The sequence below is a fragment of the Ahaetulla prasina genome, chromosome 16 (genome assembly GCF_028640845.1).
Source record: "Ahaetulla prasina isolate Xishuangbanna chromosome 16, ASM2864084v1, whole genome shotgun sequence".
NCBI classification, from domain to species: Eukaryota; Metazoa; Chordata; class Lepidosauria; order Squamata; family Colubridae; genus Ahaetulla; species Ahaetulla prasina.
Window position 1 is genome coordinate 1951336 of NC_080554.1, and position 21236 is coordinate 1972571.

The following is a 21236-nucleotide window of genomic DNA, read 5'->3' on the forward strand; positions in this document are numbered from 1 at the left end:
TGTTGAGCAAAGTTCCTGCCCGACCAGACATGAAAGAGTTTCCCTTTTTAAGAATTTATGTTTTAAAAAACATTTTTCTCGCCTGTTCGGCTCCTTTTACAAGGCCTGAAGTGGCTGATTGTGAATTAAAAAGCGGGGGGGAGGGGGGGGACACACCACACACCAAACAGTGAAATACAAGCTATTTAAATATATGTTGTTGTTAGTTGCTGAAGTTGTGTCCGACCCATCACGACCCCATGGACCATGTTCCTCCAGGCCTTCCTATCCTCTACCATCCTCTAGAGAATCCATTTAAGCTCCCGCCGACTGCTTCAGTGACTCCATCCAGCCACCTCGTTCTCTGCCGTCCCCTTCTTCGTCTTTTACCCTCCATCGTTCCCAGCATGAGGTTCTTCTCCAGTGAGTCCTTCCTGCTCATCAGGTGGCCAAAGTATTTAAGTTTCCTCTTCAGGATCTGGCCTTCTAAAGAGCAGTCAGGGTTGATCTCCTCTAGGACTGACCGGTTGGATCGCCTTGCAGTCCAAGGGACTCGCAGGAGTCTTCTCCAGCACCATTGTTCAAAGGCCTCCATTCTTTGGCACTCAGCCTTCATTATGGTCCAACTTTCACAGCCATCCATTGCGACTGATCACCACAATATAATAAGATATTGAAACCCTGGGAAGAGTGCAGAGAAGAGCAACAAGGATGATGAGAAGACTGGAGGCTAAAACCTACAAAGAACGATTGCGGGGATTGGGTATGTCTAGTCTAGGGAAACATGGAATAGGGGAGACACGATAGCAAGTCTTCCAATATTTGAGGGGCTGCTCCAAAGAAGAGGAAGGGGGCCAACTTATTTTCCAAAGCAGCAGAAGGCAAGACAAGAAGCAACTGATGGAAACTCATCAAGGAGAGAAGCAGTCTGGAATTAAGGAGAAGCTTCCTAACAGTGAGGACAATCAACCAGTGGAACAGCTTGCCACCAGAAGTTATGGGTGCTCCATCACTGGAGGTTTTCAAGAAGAGACTGGACAGCTACTTGTCTGAAATGGTATGGGGTCTCCTGCTTGAACACGGGGTTGGTCTAGATGACCTCCAAAGTCCCTTCCAATCTTGTTATTCTGTTCTGTTCGGATCATTTCTACTTTTTCCCGGGATTCAGATTTTGTTTTTCTTGTTGCTTCTCCATCTTCTTAGGCATAACATCTCTGAGGTTTTTTTAAGAGAGCGATCTTTGTAGGTTTACCATGACATATCAAGTCCTAGACTAATTCACTGCTGAAATTAATCTTCTTTCCATGAATATCTTGGAGAAAAAAGAAAAGATCTTTCCCATCGTATCTTGAAATGAATAGCCGGTAGTCTTGTTTTTTTAAAAAAATTATTTTGTTGTTTTGCACCTTTCAGAAAGTTGATCAAAGCTTGGACAGTTTCCAAAGACCAAAATTAGTGACAAATTGCAGTCTGGGAGTGGGGGAAAAAAATCAACAATACTGTAGCAGAACTGACTTTGTATCCATGTCGTGGAGAGGAAATAACAGAATTGCTAAGGAAATTTGTGCTTGTGATCTTGGAGAAAGAAACAGAGTTTCTGGAGGACTGATAGTTACACACCCAGAACTCCAGGCATGTTGCGTTGGGTTTGGTCAAATAAACATTTTTGTGTTTTCCTTCCATCACTCTTGGCTGGTCACCAAGAGACCGGAAGCTGGTTTCCTTTCCTGGTTTTCAGTGTTTATTGGATTGAGGAAAAGTGTGGCCTTCCAGAGATCCCAATATTGTTGTGATGTGAGAAGCGTTCATAACATTTCTCTTGCTAAGCGAGACATTTGTGAAATGAATTTTCTCCCATTTTACAACTTTTCTTGCCTTGGTTGTTAAGTGAATCATGGCAGTCGGTAAGTTAGACCGTTGTTAAGTGAATCTGGTTTCCCTGCTGGCTTTGCGTGTCGGAAGGTCGCCAAAGGGATTCACATGATTTGGGGAAACTGCAAGGAGTTATCATGATAATGGGATAAATGAGACAGAGGTAATTGACACAATTTTTTTTTTTTTTAACGTTTTGAGTTGGTTAAACATAGCCTGCAGTTGATAATGTGCAATAATAAACATTTCAACTGGGATGCTACAACAAGAAATGTTGGGTGGATGAAAAGGGGACATTATAATGAATTGAGAAAAGGAGAAGGAGAGAGAAAGAGGAGAGAAAGAGGAGAGAGAAACAATGAGAAGGAGAGAGAAAGAGGAGAGAAAGAGAAGGAGAGAGAAACTAAGGAGAGACAAGGAGAGAGAAAAGGAGAAAGAGGAGAGAAAGAAAGGAGAGAGAAAGAGGAGAGAAAGAGAAGGAGAGAGAAACAATGAGAAGGAGATAGAAAGAGGAGAGAAAGAGAAGGAGAAATAAACTAAGGAGAGACAAGGAGAGAGAAAAGGAGAAAGAGGAGAGAAAGAAAGGAGAGAGAAAGAGGAGAGAAAGAGAAGGAGAGAGAAACTAAGGAGAGACAAGAGAGAGAAGGAGAGAGAAACAATGAGAGAGAGAGAAAGAGAGAAAAAGAGAAAATGTCTCTGTGTGTGAGAGGGAAGAACTGTTATAAAAAGCTAAAAATCCCCCTTTTTCCGCAGTTAAGTATTTATACAGATCTCTGCAATTCAGACTTTAAATGCTGGGTTGAATTTAGGCTGCATGGAATCCCATTCTCCGATAATCCCTCTTTGTTCAAGGGAACCCCATTCAATCCCCTCAAATTGAATTCAAGAGAATTCATATTAATATATACCCTACGGTTGTGGCATTGTGCAGGCCTCACAATAGACCGATTCATTTTGCCGTTGCCGCCGTTTCCCGATTTCTTCGCTCCTTCTTCTGTTCTTCTTTTCCGATAACTTTTTTTTTTCTTTTTAAAACTGGAGGGTAGGCTCAGCCCACGGGAGAACAGAAGAGCAAGAGCTCAAATCCTCCGGTGAGAAAACGATCTCACTTCTCCTTTTCTGTCTTTCTTTCTTTCTCCTTCAACTTTCCTTCCAACCAGAAGCGCTTCAACGGCCCGTCGCCTCCGAATTCGAGCCGCAGAATTTGAGCGAAGCTGCCCGCTGGAATTCCAAAGAAAACCTCCTTTCTGCTCCCGGTGAAAATGATCCAAATCTTTTTGTGGCCTTGTACGACTTTGTCGCCAGCGGTGACAACACTCTCAGCATCACTAAAGGTAAGTTCTCAAAATGGAAAACCAAACGGAAAGATGTTCTGCTTTATAAACAATTTTATAATTTGGGGCAGTACTTGGCAAAAGGAGGCTTAGGAAGGTAAGTAGAAGCGAGGGGGGTGATCAGCTGTGCTGCATGATTTAGCTTCGCTAGGATGCAGGATTTCCTGCTTTCTAGCAAAGCTAAACCGCGCGGCACAGCTGATCCCACCCCGCTGTTCTACTTACCTTCCCAAGCCTCCTTTTGGTGCATGCTGCGTGGACGCACATGTGCAGTAGGCGCCAAAAGGAGGCTTGGGAAGTAGAACAGCGGGGAGGGAATCAGCTGTTCCGTGGGGTTTAGCTTTGCTAGAAAGCAGGATTTCCTGCTTTCTAGCAAAGCTAAACCCCGCGGCACAGCTGATCGTTGGAAATACGGATAAAAAAAGTGCCAAGTTCCGTCGAACTGGTAGTATAAAAAAGAAACTACCAGTTCGCCCGAACCTGTAGCTTTCTTTTTACTACCGGTCCGCCTGAACGGTAATTTTTTTACTACTGGTTTGCCTGAACCGGTAGTTTTTATCACTACCGGTTCACCTGAACCGGAGCGAACCGGTAGCATTTCACCCCTGTTCTTAGCACTAATGATGTTATCTAACTGGGTCATGAAACTCCTGGAAGTTCAAAGAACTCCAAGGACCCCATGGTTCAACCCCAAGCTGCAACTATTCCCTTCTTTTGCTATTTCGATGTGTTTTAATTGCTCCCTGCGAACCACCCTCTCCGAGTCCCCTCCGACAATTCTCAGAGTTGTGATCAGGTTTCCCCCCCACTTCTTTATCCCAAAGGGGAAAAACTTCGCGTCTTGGGTTACAACCACAACGGAGAATGGTGCGAAGCCCAGACGAAGAACGGGCAAGGCTGGGTGCCCAGCAACTACATCACTCCCGTAAACAGCTTGGAAAAGCATTCGTGGTACCACGGACCGGTGTCACGCAACGCAGCGGAGTACCTGCTCAGCAGTGGGATAAACGGCAGCTTTTTGGTACGGGAAAGCGAGAGCAGTCCTGGTCAGAGATCCATTTCCTTGAGATACGAGGGGAGAGTCTACCATTACCGCATCAACACCGCCTCTGACGGGAAGGTGAGTTTTACTGAGGTTGTGCCAGCAACCAGCACACAACAAGTGACCAGTTTTATGTAGCCAAGTGTCTGGGTTTCGATCCCGTGAATGCTGCATGGGGGTGCAGCAACGGTCATAAGTGTGAAAATGGTCACAAATCACTTTTCAATGCTGTCATGACTTTGAACAGTCACTAAACAAGGACTACCTGGGATGGCTAGATGTCCCACCAGCTGCATAAAATTACTTGCGTCATTTTGCTAGAAGGAGCTTCTGATGCTTCCTTCTGCGCTGTTTCCACTAGAGGCCAGTCCATCCTTCCTCCCTCGGTGGAAAATACCTGGAGAGGAGTTTGCTGAACAGATTAACGATTCTTTCCTTACCCCGCAGTTGTTTTAATCAGAATTTTCAAGAAGAGATAACAGCCAGGGGATTTTCATTAGCGCCAAACGTCCACCGGCTCCTTTTGTCAGAACGCTTATCAGCCGGAGGTTTTCTGGTTTTAATAAAATAACATCCAGGAAACGGCGCGGAATTAGATTCTCGTTGGACCCATTATCCACCGCCGCTGCCGTATGAAACAATATTAAGTTGTTTGATAAAATAGATATCGTATCTCGGGGGCCCGGCTGGCATTTGCCGGGAGAAATCAGGTAGAGCCAGACGGTGTAGCTCTTCGCTTCCAAAGAATCTTCCTCCCCATCACACCATTATTAATTTAATCGGACAGGTTAATAACTGCAGGTGTTGAAAATAAAGCAGTTTTTGGAGGCTGCGGAATCGGGGCGGGAGGGAGCCGCTCGCAAAAGTGTCAGGAGGGCTCGGGAAGCAGAGGAGAAATTGCAAACGAGGTTAAATATGTCATTTTCCCCCCGTCGCTCGTATCAGAAACGGTATCAAGGAAGAAGCCGTACGTAGACAGTCCTTAAGGACTGCAAATGGAACCTGAACTTCCATGGCTAGGGGATGCAGTCGTTAAGCGACTCATTATGCGAACGTCTTTTACAATCTTTTTTATTTTTTGCTGTGGATGTTAAGTGGATCACATGGTCATTAAGCGAATCCAGCTTTGCCCATCAACTCTGCTTATTGGAAGGTCACAAACGGTGATCACATGACTCAGAGATTCGGCAACCTTCATAATTGCGTGCTGGCTGCCAAGCGCCCGAATTTTGATCATCGTGGCCACGGGGAATGCTACAACGGTCATAAGTGTGAGAACCAGTCACGGGCCTCTTTTTTCAGTGGCATTAACGGTCCGTAAATGAATGGTTGTGAGTCAAGGAGCACCAGTGCTTTCTCTAAAAATTGTAACTACAGGCCTTCTAAGGTGACTTTCAAGAAGTGTGGCTGATGACAGCGGGATTTAAATTTCCTCGTCTTTCCCCCCCCCCTTTCCTTTCTTCGTTTCTGCTTTTTTTCTTTTTGGTGCCTTATCTCTCAGGGTGATTTTTGTCACGACAGGGTTCCTGCCGCTAGAAGCCTACGGATGAATAATTCGTGTTTGGCCGGCTGCATTTTCTGGCGACTGATAATCGTTTAGACTGCCTTGAATTAATCATATATAACGGAGCAGCGGTTCCCTCTGGTTGCTGAGAGGGCCCTGTGTTTAGCTGCAGGAAGGAAGGAAGGAGGGAGGAAGGAAAGAAAGAAGGAAAGAGGCAGAAAGGTGGGAGGAAAGAGGAAGGGCGGAAGAGGAAGGAAGGGAAGAAGTAGAAGGAAGGAAGGAAAGGGAGGGAAGGAGGGAGGGAGGAAGGAAAGAAAAGAAAAGGAAAGAGGCAGAAAGAAGGTGGGAGGGAATGAGGAAGGAAGGAAGGAAAGGAAGGAGGGAAGGGAGGAAGGAAGGGAGGAAGTAGAAGGAAAGAGGGAGGAAGGGAGGAAGTTAAAAGTCTATAAACTAGAGAATAGAAGAGAAGAGAATTTTTTATTGTCCAAGTGTGATGACCAAGTCAGGGTGAAGATGATGGAAGAAGGAAGTTAACATTCAGGGGGTGTAGTATAATGACGCTTTATCAGCATTTGAAAGAGCCTGCAGGATTTTTGAAAAAAACCTCTATCAAAAGCTGCCCATCCAGGATCTTGTTATCTTTTGTAAAAGTTGACATGAGCCACAGGGGAAAGAAGGCAGAATGTGGCTTTTTAAATCAAAGATTTAAAATATGCTAAGAAGAAATATATATATAATGTGTTTTGCAGGGAAATAACACAGAAGATAAAAGGGGAAGGGTACGAATGACTGTGATTCTAGCTGCATTGTTAGATTACATTTTTTCAGACTTTTTAATGCAGCTTTTCTTATTTTTATGAGAGCGGTTAAGGCATCAGACTAAAAAACTGGGAGGCTGTTGAGTTCTAGTCCTGGGATTCCTGGGTGACCTTGGGCCAGCCACTTTCCCTAAGCCCTAGGAAAGAGACAATAGCGAATGGCTTCTGAAAAACCTTGCCAAGAAAGGGACTTGCCCAGGCTTAGAATTGGACATAATTGAATGAAAAAAATATATATTTTTTTATGAATCACTCAAGGGGGTGAAACTTTCTTAACACTCTTGTCCTCCTCCTATTTTGCCCACAACAACCCTGTGAGGTGGGTTGGGCTGAGAGAGAGAGAGGGATTGGAAAAAGTCACCCAGCCAGCCTAAGGTGGGACTAGAACTTCCTGTCGCCTGGTGATTGGCCCAAAGTCACCCAAAGGGCTTCCGTGCCTAAGGAGATACTAGAACTCCCTGTTGCCTGGTGATTGGCCCAAAGTCACCCAAAGGGCTTCCGTGCCTAAGGCGATACTAGAACTCCCTGTCTCCTGGTGATTGGCCCAAAGTCACCCAAAGGGCTTCCGTGCCAAAGGCGATACTAGAACTCCCTGTCTCCTGGTGATTGGCCCAAAGTCACCCAAAGGGCTTCCGTGCCTAAGGCGATACTAGAACTCCCTGTCTCCTGGTGATTGGCCCAAAGTCACCCAAAGGGCTTCCGTGCCAAAGGCGATACTAGAACTCCCTGTCTCCTGGTGATTGGCCCAAAGTCACCCAAAGGGCTTCTGTGCCTAAGGCGATACTAGAACTCCCTGTCTCCTGGTGATTGGCCCAAAGTCACCCAAAGGGCTTCTGTGCCTAAGGCGATACTAGAACTCCCTGTCTCCTGGTGATTGGCCCAAAGTCATCGGCCGGGCTCACTTCTCTCTTTCGCTTCTCTCCAGCTTTACGTCTCCTCCGAAAGCCGCTTCAACACCTTGGCCGAGCTGGTCCACCATCACTCAACCGTGGCCGACGGGCTGATCATCACTCTCCACTACCCTGCTCCGAAGAGGAACAAGCCCACCATTTACGGGGTCTCCCCCAACTACGACAAGTGGGAGATCGAACGGACGGACATCACCATGAAACACAAGCTGGGGGGCGGACAATACGGGGAGGTGTACGAAGGCGTCTGGAAGAAGTACAACCTCACTGTGGCGGTGAAGACCCTCAAGGTAAGCATTTGCAAATCTTCATTTCCAACCTTCGATTGCGTTTGGTGGACTTCATTTTGGGGAGAGCGAAATCCTCCAAGTTCCTTTTTGTGATTGTTTTTAAAAGATGGGGAAATACCGCCATCTAGTGTTAATAATCGGGAATGGTGGCTAATGCGAGAAAAAAGGGCCAACTCAACTCTGGAGATTTTTTGTTCCTAAGGGACACAAGAAGAGTCGCACACGATCACTTTTGGCCACCTCCTGACAAGCCCAGTCAGCGGGGAAGAAGTCAGATTCGCTTAAGAACCGTGTTACTAACTTAACGACGACCGGCGGTAGAATGGGGCAAAACTGAGTTAACAAGTGTGCCTCGCTTAGTGGCAGAAATATCGGGCTCAGTTGTGCTTGTAAGCCAAGGACCGCCTGTCTTATTGTTGGTTTCGTGGCATGAAACCTGACCAATTTCTTCAGCCTCCAATTCTGACTTGATGAAGAAAGACAACCCTTGCATTCGTCACAGCTTGTGATCTCTCTTCCCTGAAGCTGTGCCGGTCCTAGGAAACCATCGATTTTCCCCACAAAAAAGGGAACGACGGGGGGGACAGAGCAGAAATGGCTTTTTTTTAAAAAAACCCTTTATTTCAATATCTGTCTTTTCTGCATCTTCCCGTGCAAAATATCAAAAGACCCCAATGATTATTCTGAGAGATATCCCGATCGCAGGGATGAAACCAGGTTTCCGGGGCCGCTGCTGACTTCCCCAAGTTTGCCGAATTGTCACCCCCAAGTCCTTGGAGGGGAAAAAAAAAGAATTGAGTAAAATAATGTCACACTAATTTCTAGTTTTTCAAGGGATTTAGGACGACAGTCCTCCTTTCCCTCCGGCTCCTAGTTATCTAACACTTAGATTACTCATCTTTTCACATTTTCCCACTCGCTTGTCACTTTTGAATGACTGATGGATTATAATCAAGTCATTTTTGACTTTCTCCTGGAGAATCTATTATCCCTAGCTTGTTTTTTTTCAGGTCTCTCAATTGTAGCCACATCACTCTTGCAACTGAGCCCTTCCCCCTTCCTCTGTTTCCTTCCCTCTTTCCCAGAATTAGAACTTATCGGGGACCTAGAGCATAGAATAAGGTCTTCTTGTCCGACCCCCCTTGTCAAGCAGGAGATCCTATACTGTTTCAGATGGATGGAAGGAAGGAAGGAAGGAAAAAAGGAAGGAGGAAGGAAGGAAGGAGGAAGGAAAGAAAGATAGGAAAGAAGGAAGGAAGGAAGAAAGGAAGGAAGGAATCAAAGAGCTGGAAGGAGACCCTATACTGTTCCAGTCTCTTTTGATGGAGCACCCACAACTTCTGAAGGCAAAGCCCTTCCACTAATGGACCGTTCTCACTGTCAGGAAATCCCTCTTTATTTCTAGATTTGGTTCTCTCCTTGGTTAGTTTCCATCTGCTGTTTCTTGTCTTGCCTTGTCTGGACTTATGTGGCTTGCCAGATAGAAAGAGGCGGATTGATTGATTGACGTCTGTCAACCATCAGCCGGCAAATGCCACCTCTGGCTGGTCCCAGAGTGGGGTGGGAATGGAGATTTTGCAATATACTTCCCCCAGGAGCGGATTTGGGGATTTGGCAGTATCCTTTCCCTGTTGCGCTCACCAGGCCACGCCCACAGAACTGGTAGTAAAAAAAATTGGATTTCACCACTGGAACTGCCCCCCTCGCACCTACTCCTTCAGGTCTTATCCCTCATCACTTCAATGACCTTATCACTTAACGACAGAAATCCTGGCCGTAAGTCAGGCCCCCCTTGTACACACTTTTTAAAAATCTTGTCAGTTGAGCCTTTTTGACCTTCAAGATGAACGGCTCGGTCTTTCCAGAGAGAGCACGCTTCCAATTCCTGCATCAAAACCAGCAGAGGGAGACCCACCCAAGTCACTTACTGGTCACTTTGGGATTTGAGAAGAGGGGAGTGGTAGTAGTGGGGAGAAGCTCTTCAAAACTATATTTTTTTTCTCCATTGGAAGGGGCGGAGGGAATAGTCTAAGGTGGCTTGGACCGCAATGGTGGGTTTCACATATTTTTGCCACCGGTTCGCCGCACATGCGCCCGGGATTTTACAGGCGTGTGTACCTTCCATACATGTGCCCAGCCTCGAAAACGTGGTTAAACAGGACGGCATTACATCCGAGCGGGTGGGCAGGCCACTCAGAGTCGCTGCTACCAGTTCGTCCGAATCTATTGAACCTGCTGGATACTACCTCTGTGGGACCATCTCTTTTGGCCTGCCTCCCCCAGCAAGGGGTGGGCTCTCTGAACTGAACTAATAACGGGAAGGAAGCCGCCTCTGCAGTTCCGACCGGGACTTTCGGGTGGTGATTAATTATTTTTCTGCCGCAGACTATTTATTATCCTGTTTTCGGAGTTGCCGGGAGCCATAGAGTGGCTGGTTTGACAAAGTAGTTTGTGCAGAGAGATAAATGAAGGCCAATGCTGCCCCCATTCAATACTCCTTGCAACGTTTAGCTCGATGCCCTTAAATAAGACTTCAATTAGTGTGGGATGTTTGCACACACACACACACACACACACAAAAGCACACACCAACACAGAAGGGGAGGGGGATGTGTTGGAAGAGCCCATCTAAAGCGCTCTTAGTTTTCTGCATAGGGTTTTTTTGCTTTAGATCTTGTAAAGTGGTTTTCCTAATTCCAGGATTATAGGCAGTCCGCAATTTACAACCATAATGGAGCCTCAGATGTCCGCCGCTAAGCAAGGCGGTTGTTAAAGAGAGTTGTGCCCCATTTTAACGACCTTTGGGTTTTTTTGCTGCAGCGTTTGGGCATATCGCCCCAGATACGGTCATTAAATGAATCCAGTTCCCCTCCCCCCCCATTGATTTCGATGGTCGCAAAGCGTGATCACACGACCCCAGAGACACCGCGACCGTCGTAAGTCCATGCCAGTGGCCAAGCCCCTCGATTTTGATCACATGACCATGGGGGATGATATTGTCAACAGTCGTACGTGTGAAAAACCGGCCATAAGTCACTATTTTTCCCCAGTGCTTCAAATGGCTATTAAACAAACGGTCGTAAGTGGAGGACAGTGAGCAAAAGCTGCCGTCTGGGATCTTGAGATGTAGCGGCGTCTCGTAATTTTTTTGATCGAGATGGCGACTTTCCTTCTTCCTTGCATTTGGGGGGGCAGTGCAGATTTGCTTGGCTGCCTCAGTTTCCCCATTGCAGATCTGGTCCATATTTTGATTTTTCCTCATACATTTTTTTCCTCCTTAACTCTTCTTAACTCCATTCTTCTTCTTTCGGTCTCTGTATTATTATTTTTTTTCCCGTTAGCTGAACTCTATTAGTTTCAACTTCATTGTGGCTTGCTTCACCCACTGAGTAGAGCCGAAAGGTGGTTGGGTTGGGTTTGGCTCGGCGTGCTTTTATAAACCATAATTGATGGCTTAGCTTTAAGTGGGAGCCAAGCCACGCTAGGTTCTCAGCAAACCTCGGTAAAATAAACGGTGTCTAGGCTGGGGCCAACCTTGGCTACATCCACATTTGTGCATCTCAACTCCCAGGGTGCTCAGCACCGGCTGTGGTGGCCAAGGAATTCTGGGAAATGAAGTCCACACATCTGAACTTTGAGAAGAATGAGTCATGTTCTCTAATGGTCCTCTGTACCGTAGCTAGTGATGGCCAAGGTTCTTGTTTGTCTACCTTCTGTGACACTGCCGATGCGTAGCCAATCAGCACAATCAATGCATTGCCATTAACTCCACGTGAAAGTCAGAATAACCTTGGAAGAGGCCTTAGAGATCTTCTAGTCCAACCCCCTGCTCAAGCAGGAGATCTTGTACTATTTCTGACAAATGGTTGTCCAATCTCTTCTTAACAGACTCCAATCTGTCCTTCTTTCCTTCCTTCCTTCCTTCCTTCCTTCCTTCCTTCCTTCCTTCCTTCCTTCCTTCCTTCCTTCCCCATTTTCCTTCCTTTCTCCTTCCTTCTTTTTCCCCTTTCTCATCTCCCTTCTTCTTTTCTTTTTTCCCTTTTCACATTTTCCTTTTTCATTCCCTTTTCTCTTTCACATTGCCCTTCCTTTCTTCTCTCTTCTTCTTTCTTTCTTTTTTCCACTTTTCCTTCCTCGTTTTCCTTCCTTTTTTCTTTTCATCATGTTTCCTCCTCCCCTTCCTACCTACCTACCTATCTTCCTTCCTTCCTTTCTTCTTCCTTCCCTCCCTCCAGCAAATTCTGATTCCCATTTCATTGTGGAATTTGTTACCATGCTCTGGAGTGGTGGCCATCACCAGGAATGGCCCTCATGGAGAACTCTTCCATTGGTTCATTGCAGGGGGAGAAAAAAGAATGAACAAAGATTCGACAGTCCTTCCAGGATCAAATTATGAATTGCTGGGTCACTTGACCCAAAGTGGGGTACGGCAGTTAAATTTTTGCATGCAACGTTCTCAAACTCATTGGTTAAACTAATAAGGGTGCTATTTAGCCCAGAATCAATAGCCTATGGGTTTGATTGTCTTATATTTTTTGAATCAATAGTCTTTTTAAGACTCTGTGAGCTGCCTTCCCTCAGTATTCCACTTTTCCCATTGTACGGTACATCAATGCCGTTTTTTGTCTGCTGGAGTAAATGGAAACGTGTAGAAAAACCCAAGATAGTACAAAAAATGCTTGGACGGTGGTGATAATGGTGGATTTTAGTGTCACAGATTACTTTTTATCCCCCACCAATTAATTTTTAATTTCACAGATTTAATTTCACAGATCTGTGTTTACTTTGTCGGGGAGTACCATTTTATTGGATCCTTTCATATTTTAACTCTACTTCAGATTGAAGGGTGGGGTAGCGACCTCATGGAAATGAATTTTACGCCTTTCCCCCCCAAAAATGTAATACTGCATCCAGTTTTGGTCTCCATGATGTAAAAAAGATGTGGAGACTAGAAAGAGTGCAGAGAAGAGCAACAAAGAGGTTTAGTGGGCTGGAAGCTAAAACGTATGAAGAACAATTGCAGGAACTGGGTATGTCCAGTTTAATGAAAAGAAAGATTAGGGGTGACATGATGGCATTCTTCCAATACTTGAGGGGCTGCCCCAAAGAAGAGGGGGTCCACCTGTTCTCCAAAGCACCTGAAGGCAGGACATGAAGCAATGGATGGAAACTCATCAAGGAGAGAAGCAACCTAGAACTAAGGAGAAATTTGCTGACAGTGAGAACCAATTAACCAGTGGAAGGGAAGTTGCCTTCAGAAGTTGTGAGTGCTCCATTCTTGGACGTTCTTAAGAAGAGACTGGAAAGCCATTTGTGTAAAACGGAATAGGGTCTCGGACTTGAGCAGGAGGCTGGACTAGAAGACCTCCAAGGTCCCTTCCAACTCTGTCGTTCTCTCTCTAACCTCCAACCGTGCTACCTGCTGAGCTGAGGTATGTTGGAGCTCAACCCGTCTTTGAGAGGACTACTATACATTCTGCTTCTCTCAGGCGTAAATAAATAGGAGCATCTCTTGGATAGTCAGCAGGAAAGCAGCGAGTTTCTCCTACTGTTAGTTCCTGCGATGCCAAGATAGAAGTGCTGTGGAAGTAGAAATGCCATTCTCAATTATCAGACTATCTGACTGTGAATTTAATCACTGTCATGGAGTTTTCTATCCTTCCATGCATACATAAAGACCCAGGGCTACGGTTGGTCTCCTTTTTCAGAAGCCAGGATTCTTCTAGCAGATTCACAAGCATCCATCTGTTACTCTTTGTACTGAACATCTGTCAACCATATATATATATATATGGTTGACAGATGTTCAGCATATATATATATATATATTCTGAGGTTTTCACCGGTGTTTGTATGTAGGTCTTTGGTTGTTCGGGTTTTCTCCCGTGTAAAATTGGAAGTGTCTTGGCGATGTTTCGACGAAGTCTCATTCGTCATCTTCAGGCTTCAGCTTCGTGCTTCTGGGAGCAATGTGTGATCGCAGCTGTTTCTTCCTTTTAACTTTTTTTTAACTTTTAAATTCCTTTTAATAATACATATAATTCATATATATATATTATATCTATCTATCTATCTATCTATCTATCTATCTATCTATTTATCTAATTCATATATATATATATATATATTCAATATTTATATATATAACACACACACACACATGTATGTATGTATGTATACACCAACATGCTTGGTCACCACAGGGGATCACAAATTCTGAGAGGCAAGCAAACAATTGGGGTGGCTTTTACTATAGCTAACTCAGAAACCAAGCCAAGCTTTCTAGTAGCGTGGATGATGTTACCTAGTTTGGTAATGAGAGCACCAAGGATCCCACAGTCTTTCTTCTTTCTCCTTCTTCTTCTTCCTCCTCTTCTCCTTCTCCTTCTCCTTCTCCTTCTCCTTCTCCTCCTCCTCCTCCTTCTCCTCCTCCTCCTCCTCCTCCTCCTCCTCCTCCTCCTCCTCCTCCTCCTTCTCCTTCTTCCTCTTCCTCCTCCCCCTCCTCCTCTCTATAAACTCCACTCCCTGCTTACACTGATGTTACCTAACTTGGTAGTGAAAGATTTGCAAGAAAATCCCCAACCTCACAGTGCATCAAGAATTGTAGTCATAAGTCAAGGACTACCTGCATACAACTATAATTGCTTAAAGTTCATGAATAGAATAGAATAGAATAGAACAGAATAGTATTGGAAGGGACCTTGGAGGTCTTCTAGTCCAACCCCCTGCTCAAGCCGAAGAACCTATACCATGTCAGACAAGTGACTGTCCAGTCTCTTCTTAAAAACCGGTAATGGAGCGCCCACGATTTCTGGTGGCAAGCTGTTCCACTGTTAATTGTCCTCACTGTTAGGAAGTTTCTCCTCAATTCCAGGTTGCTTCTCCCTTTGGTTAGTTTCCATCCATTGTTTCTTGTCCTGCCTTCTGGTGCTTTGGGGAAGAGGTTGACCCCCCCCTTCTTTGGGTCAGCCTCTCAAATACTGGAAGACTGCTATCATGTCACCCCTAATTCTTCTTTTCTTTAGACCGGCCAAACCCAAATCCTGCAGCCATTTTTATTTATTTATTTATTTATTTTTATTTATTTTTTCAAATTTATATACCGCCCTATCTCCCTAAGGACTCAGGGCGGTTCACAGGCAGTTAAAATACATATAAATACAAATTAAAAAACAACAATTAAAAATTTTTAATTTTTCAAAAGGTTTTAGTCTCCAGGCCTTTTGATCCTCTTAGTTGCTCTTCTCTGGACCTTTTTCCAAAGTCTCAAGATCTTTTTTTTTTGTAGCGTGGTGACCAAAACTGGTTGCATTATTCCAGCAGTACTGGAATGGCACCTTTAAAAAAAAAGGGAGGGGGGGTAACAACCTTAAAATTAAATAGAAAATAAATTAGGAGGAGGCCAGCGAAGCATCTACACTCCAAGAAGGAAGGAAGCCTGCTATTTCCAACAGAGTTCAGTTTTCAGTCCTCTCCATATAAATACGCAGAAAAAGGAGGAGAAGAAAAAAAAAAACAGGGCAGAGAGAAAATTTGTGGTATTTGTGGGGTTCTTTAGAAATTACATTGATTTTACTGGGGTTTCTTGCTCGGCGGCGTCTCTGCATTTCCCGCGCGTGGCCTTCGGGCCAACACAAGAAAAAAGAATCTTGATAATGGAATTTCTGGGAGAAAAAAGAAAGAAGAAGAAGAAGAAAATGGATTTCCACCGATGTGAATTGAGCGAGTATTGGAGAAGAGAGTGTTTTGTTCTTTTTTTTCAAATTCCATTCCAGCAATCCTTTTGCAAGTTCACCACCTGTTCTTTCAAGTTTTCCATGGGAGGAAAAGGGGGGGGGGGAAATCAAAGGAAAAAGCTGTTGCGATGGGCAACGATTCCACCTTATGATCTGCCTTTTTTTCTCTCATCCTTGATGGTCTCAGGGTCACGGATCTCATTAGGATTGGAGACCAGCGTAGGGGAGAAGTGAACTGGGTGGTGCGATTTTTAGAAAGGGAGAAATTTCAAGTTGGCTTTGGTCGTTGCAAAGAAGATCAGAACTCATTTCGTTATTCCCTTCCCTATTTACCCTTTCCCTTCTTCATCCCTTCCCCTTCTCCTCCCCTTCCTTTCCCGTCTCTTCCCTTGTCCCAAAAGTGATTTTTCAAGAAGCCATTGGACTTTTTGGAAAAGAAAACTCCAGTTGCCTTTTGAAAAAGCACCTTTGGGACAACCATGACCTGGAGGACTGAGAATCTCCATAGACACTTCCCTTCCTTCCCCTTCTACTTCCCCTCCCTCTCTTCCCCTCACCTTTCTCTTTCCTTCCCCTTCCCTTCCCTTCCCCTTCCCTCCCTTTCCTCCTTCCCCTTCCCTTTCCTTCTCCCATCCATTCATCCATCCATCCAAGGAAGGAAGGACGGAATGAAGGGAGGGAGGGAAAGAGGGAAGGAAGGAAGGAAGGGAGGGTGGGAGGGAGGGAAAGAGGGAGGTAAGTAACTAAGTAAGTTCTAATGATTGTGCTGAAAATAGCTTCCTTCTGGCCAGCAACCAACTTTTGGGTCTGATTCCTTCTCCCCCCTTCCTCTCTGTTCTCGTCACAGGAAGATACGATGGAGGTAGAAGAATTCTTGAAAGAGGCGGCCGTCATGAAAGAAGTCAAGCATCCAAATTTGGTGCAGTTACTGGGTAAGTGACAGAAATGGCCACCGACACGCAAGCCCCTTTGCTTCCTGGCGTCGGGGATGCGAAAGAGCCAAGAGGCACCGTAGCTTCAAGTCGAGATGTTTCAGTTCTTTGTCAGGGGGCTAAGCAATTAATTCCTAAAAAGAGGAGGGGGAAAAAAACAAACCAAAACCAGAATAGAGTCTTTGATTAATTCTTCTGAGGCGGCTTTCGTCTACGGAAGGCCCAAAGCTTCGGGCGCCCACCTGAGAAGCGTTACTTTGGGGCCTCCTCGCGCCGGTGTTTGGCTTTTGAAGGCTGCCGAAGACGGGAAGGTCGGAGGTTCCGTCTTGGCTTACTGTCCGCGTTGCTTGGCAGGGGTGTGCACCAGGGAGCCCCCGTTCTACATCATCACGGAGTTCATGACCTACGGGAACCTGCTGGATTTCTTGCGGGATTGCAACCGGCAAGAGGTGAATGCAGTGGTGCTCCTCTACATGGCCACCCAGATTTCCTCAGCCATGGAGTACCTGGAGAAGAAGAATTTCATCCACAGGTAGGTAGGGCAGAGAATGCCAGCTCAGTTCCCTTCCTCCCTTCCCTCCCTCCCTCCCTCCATCTCTCTTCTCTTCTCTTCTCTTCTCTTCTCTTCTCTTTCCTCTTCTCTCCTACTTCTCTTCTCTTCTCTCCTCTCCTCTTCTCTTTCCTCTCCTCTTCCCTCCTACTTCTCTTCTCTTCTCTTCTCTTTCCTCTCCTCTTCCCTCCTACTTCTCGTCTCTTCTCTTCTCTCCTACTTCTCTTCTCTTCTCTTCTCTTTCCTCTCCTCTTCCCTCCTACTTCTTGTCTCTTCTCTTCTCTTCTCTTCTCTTCTCTTCTCTTCTCTTCTCTTCTCTGCCCTGCCCTGCCCTGCCCTGCCCTACCCAACCCTACTCTACTCTACTCTACTCTACTCTACTCTACTCTACCCTCTCCTCCCCTCCTTTTTCCTTCTCTTCTCTTCTCTTCTCTTCTCTTCTCTTCTCTTCTCTTCTCTTCTCTTCTCTTCTCTCTTCCCTCCTTCTCCTGTCCTCTCCTCCTCCTCCTCTCCCTCTCCCTCGCAGATCTCACCTCCAACAGCAGATTATTCCAGGGGCCACAGCAGAAAATGCCCTTCTTCCTCAACCCTGCCAGCCAAAATTCCTTAACAGCCAGGGGGCCACAGCAAGCCCCATCCTCTAAACCAAGTGGGACCAGCTAAACCCATTGGGGGGTGGGTGGGATGGAGACATCCACTGAAATACCCTAATTACTGGAGGCCCTCTCCTTATTGACCCAAGACGAGCCCAATATCTGCATCTTTCCCCACTGTGCAACCTCTTCGCGTATCTCTACACACCCTCCTTGCCCTCCTTCCAGAGGCGGCAACCCACTGAGCTGCTCTTCGGTGGAGAGGAATGGCGAAAGCCTGGCCTCGCATCTTGTAAGGGGGTTCGTAACCCCCCCAAAAAGCCTCCCCCGACTCCTTCGCTGACCCCCTCTTGTGTCTTGCGCAGCGGAGGTGAGCTGCTGTTCCGGCCGCCTTTGTGCTTTTGTAATAAGGCCGGCAATGAGACCATCTTCCTCATTCTTCGCATCTCTTTGTGCGGCAAAGTGCACAAGAGGCCTCCAGGAACGGCCCCAAAATTGCCCGTAATGGCCCTCCTTCTATTAGAACATCTTCTCTTCTTATGAAGTTCCCCCCTTTCTTTCCGTCTCTCTCCCTCTCTCATTCTTCCTTGGGTGCCTTTCTCTCTCTTCTCTTCTCTTCTCTCTTCCCTCATTCTTCTCTCCTCTCCTCCTCTCCCTCTCAGATCTCACCTCCAACAGCAGATTATTCCAGGGGCCACAGCAGAAAATGCCCTTCTTCCTCAACCCTGCCAGCCAAAATTCCTTAACAGCCAGGGGGCCGCAGCAAGCCCCATCCTCTAAACCAAGTGGGACCAGCTAAACCCATTGGGGGGTGGGTGGGATGGAGACATCCACTGAAATACCCTAATTACTGGAGGCCCTCTCCTTTTTGACCCAAGACGAGCCCAATATCTGCATCTTTCCCCACTGTGCAACCTCTTCGCGTATCTCCACACACCCTCCTTGCCCTCCTTCCAGAGGCGGCAACCCACTGAGCTGCTCTTCGGTGGAGAGGAATGGCGAAAGCCTGGCCTCGCATCTTGTAAGGGGGTTCGTAACCCCCCCGAAAAGCCTCCCCCGTCTCCTTCGCTGACCCCCTCTTGTGTCTTGCGCAGCGGAGGTGAGCTGCTGTTCTGGCCGCCTTTGTGCTTTTGTAATAAGGCCGGCAATGAGACCATCTTCCTCATTCTTCGCATCTCTTTGTGCGGCAAAGTGCGCAAGAGGCCTCCAGGAACGGCCCCAAAATTGCCCGTAATGGCCCTCCTTCTATTAGAACATCTTCTCTTCTTATGAAGTTCCCCCCTTTCTTTCCGTCTCTCTCCCTCTCTCATTCTTCCTTGGGTGCCTTTCTCTCTCTCTCTCTCTCTCCCAAAACTCCTTTTGTGGCAGGCAACGTCCATCCTTCACTCACCTTGTCATCCGCTCGGCTTTCACGGTTCTTTATTGTCCAGTGTGCTTTATCTGCCTCTCCCCGGCTTTCTCTAATAACCATCTTTGCAAGGACGATTTTTTGACCTTTAAGCGAGCGGCAATTACACTTCATGCTTTGCATTCTTTGTCCGGGGAAATGGTCTCTGATCGCCCTAATAGCAAAACCTAGCGGGAGATTTGATCCACTCTTCCATCAGTGGGAGAGGGGGGAAAAAAAGCAACAACCAGGCTCCTTCTTACATCATTCCCTCCTCCCCCGCCCCCCTGAGATAAATTTGGGACTCGGTTCCACAGGAGGTAGACGCTGCCAAGATGCTTCCCGGGGACTTTGAAAAATGACATTTGCGAGCCTGATGTTATGGGGAGCGTCCCCCCATTGGAGAAAACCCCACAGCTCTAGAGCATACAGAATACAGAGAGCTGAAAGGGACCTTGGAGAGCTTCTAGTCTGACCCCCTTGCTCAGGCAGGAGACCTTACGCCGTTCAGAATAACCGAGTAACAGAGTCAGAAGGGACCTTTGGAGGTCTTCTAGTCCAGCCCCCTGCTCTGGCAGGAGGAGACCTCACACCATTCAGAATAAGAGAGATGGAAGGGGCCTTTGGAGGTCTTCTAGTCCAACCACCTGCTCAGGCAGGAGACCCTATCCCATTTCAGACATGACTGTCTCAATCTCTTCTTGAAGATCTCCAGCTATGGCGCACCCACAACTTCTGGAGGCAAGCCATTCCATTGATTTATTGTTCTGTCGGATAATTCCTCCTTAGTTCTACGTTAGTTCTCTCCTTGTTTCATTTCCATCCGTTACTTCTTGTCCTGCCTTCAGGTGTTTTGGAGAATAGCTTGACCCCCTCTTCTCTGTGGCAGCCCCTCAAATATCAGAAAACGGTTACCCCTAGTCCTTCTTTTCAATCAAGCAGACATTCCAGTTCCTGTATCTTTCATCATATGGTTTATCCTCCAGACCTTTTATTATCATTGTTGGCCCTCTCCGCACTGTTTCTAGAGACTCACAATTATTTTTGTACCATGGTGACCAAAACTGGATGCAGTATTTTAAGTGTGGTCCCACCAAGGCAGTATATAGTGGTACTGACACTTCATATGACCTTGATGCTATCTCTCTCTTGATGCAGCTTAGGACTGTGTTGGGTTTTTTGGCTGCCGCTGCACACAACTGGCTCATATTTAAGTGATTGTCCACTAGGACTCCAAGATCCCTCTCACATTTATCACTACTGAAACATTAGGTTTCATCTAATCCGTATCCTGTACATTTGGTTGTTCTTGCCTAAGTATAAAACTGTTTTTTCACCACTGAATTGCATTTTCTTAGATAGAGCCCAGGGTTCAAGTCTGTCTGGATCCTTCTTCTTCTATTATTTCTCCTCCTCCTCTTCCTCCTCCTCCTCCTCCTCCTCCTCCTCCTCCTCCTCTTCTCCTTCTCCTTCTCCTTCTCCTTCTCCTTCTTCCTTCTCTTCTTCTTCTCTTCTTCTTCTTCTTCTTCTTCTTCTTCTTCTTCTTCTTCTTCTTCTTCTTCTTCTTCCTTCTTCTTCTCCTCCTCCTCCCCTCCTCCTCCTTCTCCTCTCCTCTCCTCTCCTCTCCTTCTCCTCTCCTTCTCCTTCTCCTTCTCCTTCTCCTTCTTCTTCTTCTTCTTCTTCTTCTTCTTCTTCTTCTTCTTCTTCCTCCTCCTCTTCCTCCTCCTCCTCCTCCTCCTCCTCCTCCTCCTCCTCCCCCTCCTCCTCCAGTGGAATCTATCGATCATATCTGTCTCCCTGTTTAGCGTAGCACCTCTTCAAGCTGCAAGTCATATCTACCTGTCTTACCTTCCTCTCTATATCTTTCTACTCTTGAACCTGCCTTCTCTCAGCATGTTCTTCTCCCTTACTCCTGCTTTTCCTTGCAGCTGTTTTTTTTTTAAGCTGTTTCCATCGGTGTCTTCTTAACAGCAATCTTCTTCTCCCCTTGCAGGGACCTCGCTGCCCGAAACTGCCTGGTAGGAGAGAACCACTTGGTGAAAGTAGCTGATTTTGGCTTAAGCAGATTGATGACCGGCGACACTTACACTGCCCACGCTGGAGCCAAGTTCCCTATCAAATGGACTGCCCCGGAAAGCCTCGCTTATAACAAATTCTCCATCAAATCTGATGTCTGGGGTAAGAATACAGAAGGAGAGAGTTGGAAGGGACCTTGGAGGTCTTCTAGTCCTTCCTCAAGCAAGAGATCCTATACCACCCTGGTCAAACGGTTGTCCTGTCTCTCCTTGAAA

The 21236-nt window shown here is 46.3% G+C and overlaps 1 protein-coding gene across 4 annotated transcripts in view; it reads left to right on the plus strand.

Moving 5' to 3' along the window:
• ABL1 (ABL proto-oncogene 1, non-receptor tyrosine kinase) overlaps positions 1–21236 on the plus strand; it is a 76068-nt gene that overhangs the window by 47530 nt on the left and 7302 nt on the right. For 2 of the 4 annotated variants that reach the window (XM_058159283.1, XM_058159285.1), the window contains exons 2-7: positions 3012–3185; positions 4010–4305; positions 7475–7747; positions 16331–16415; positions 16770–16947; positions 20939–21123. In XM_058159283.1, the coding sequence (XP_058015266.1) occupies positions 3012–3185; positions 4010–4305; positions 7475–7747; positions 16331–16415; positions 16770–16947; positions 20939–21123 (1191 nt within the window). The remainder of the gene's footprint in view (positions 1–3011; positions 3186–4009; positions 4306–7474; positions 7748–16330; positions 16416–16769; positions 16948–20938; positions 21124–21236) is intronic. The other 2 variants (XM_058159284.1, XM_058159287.1) reach the window with 1 other exon arrangement.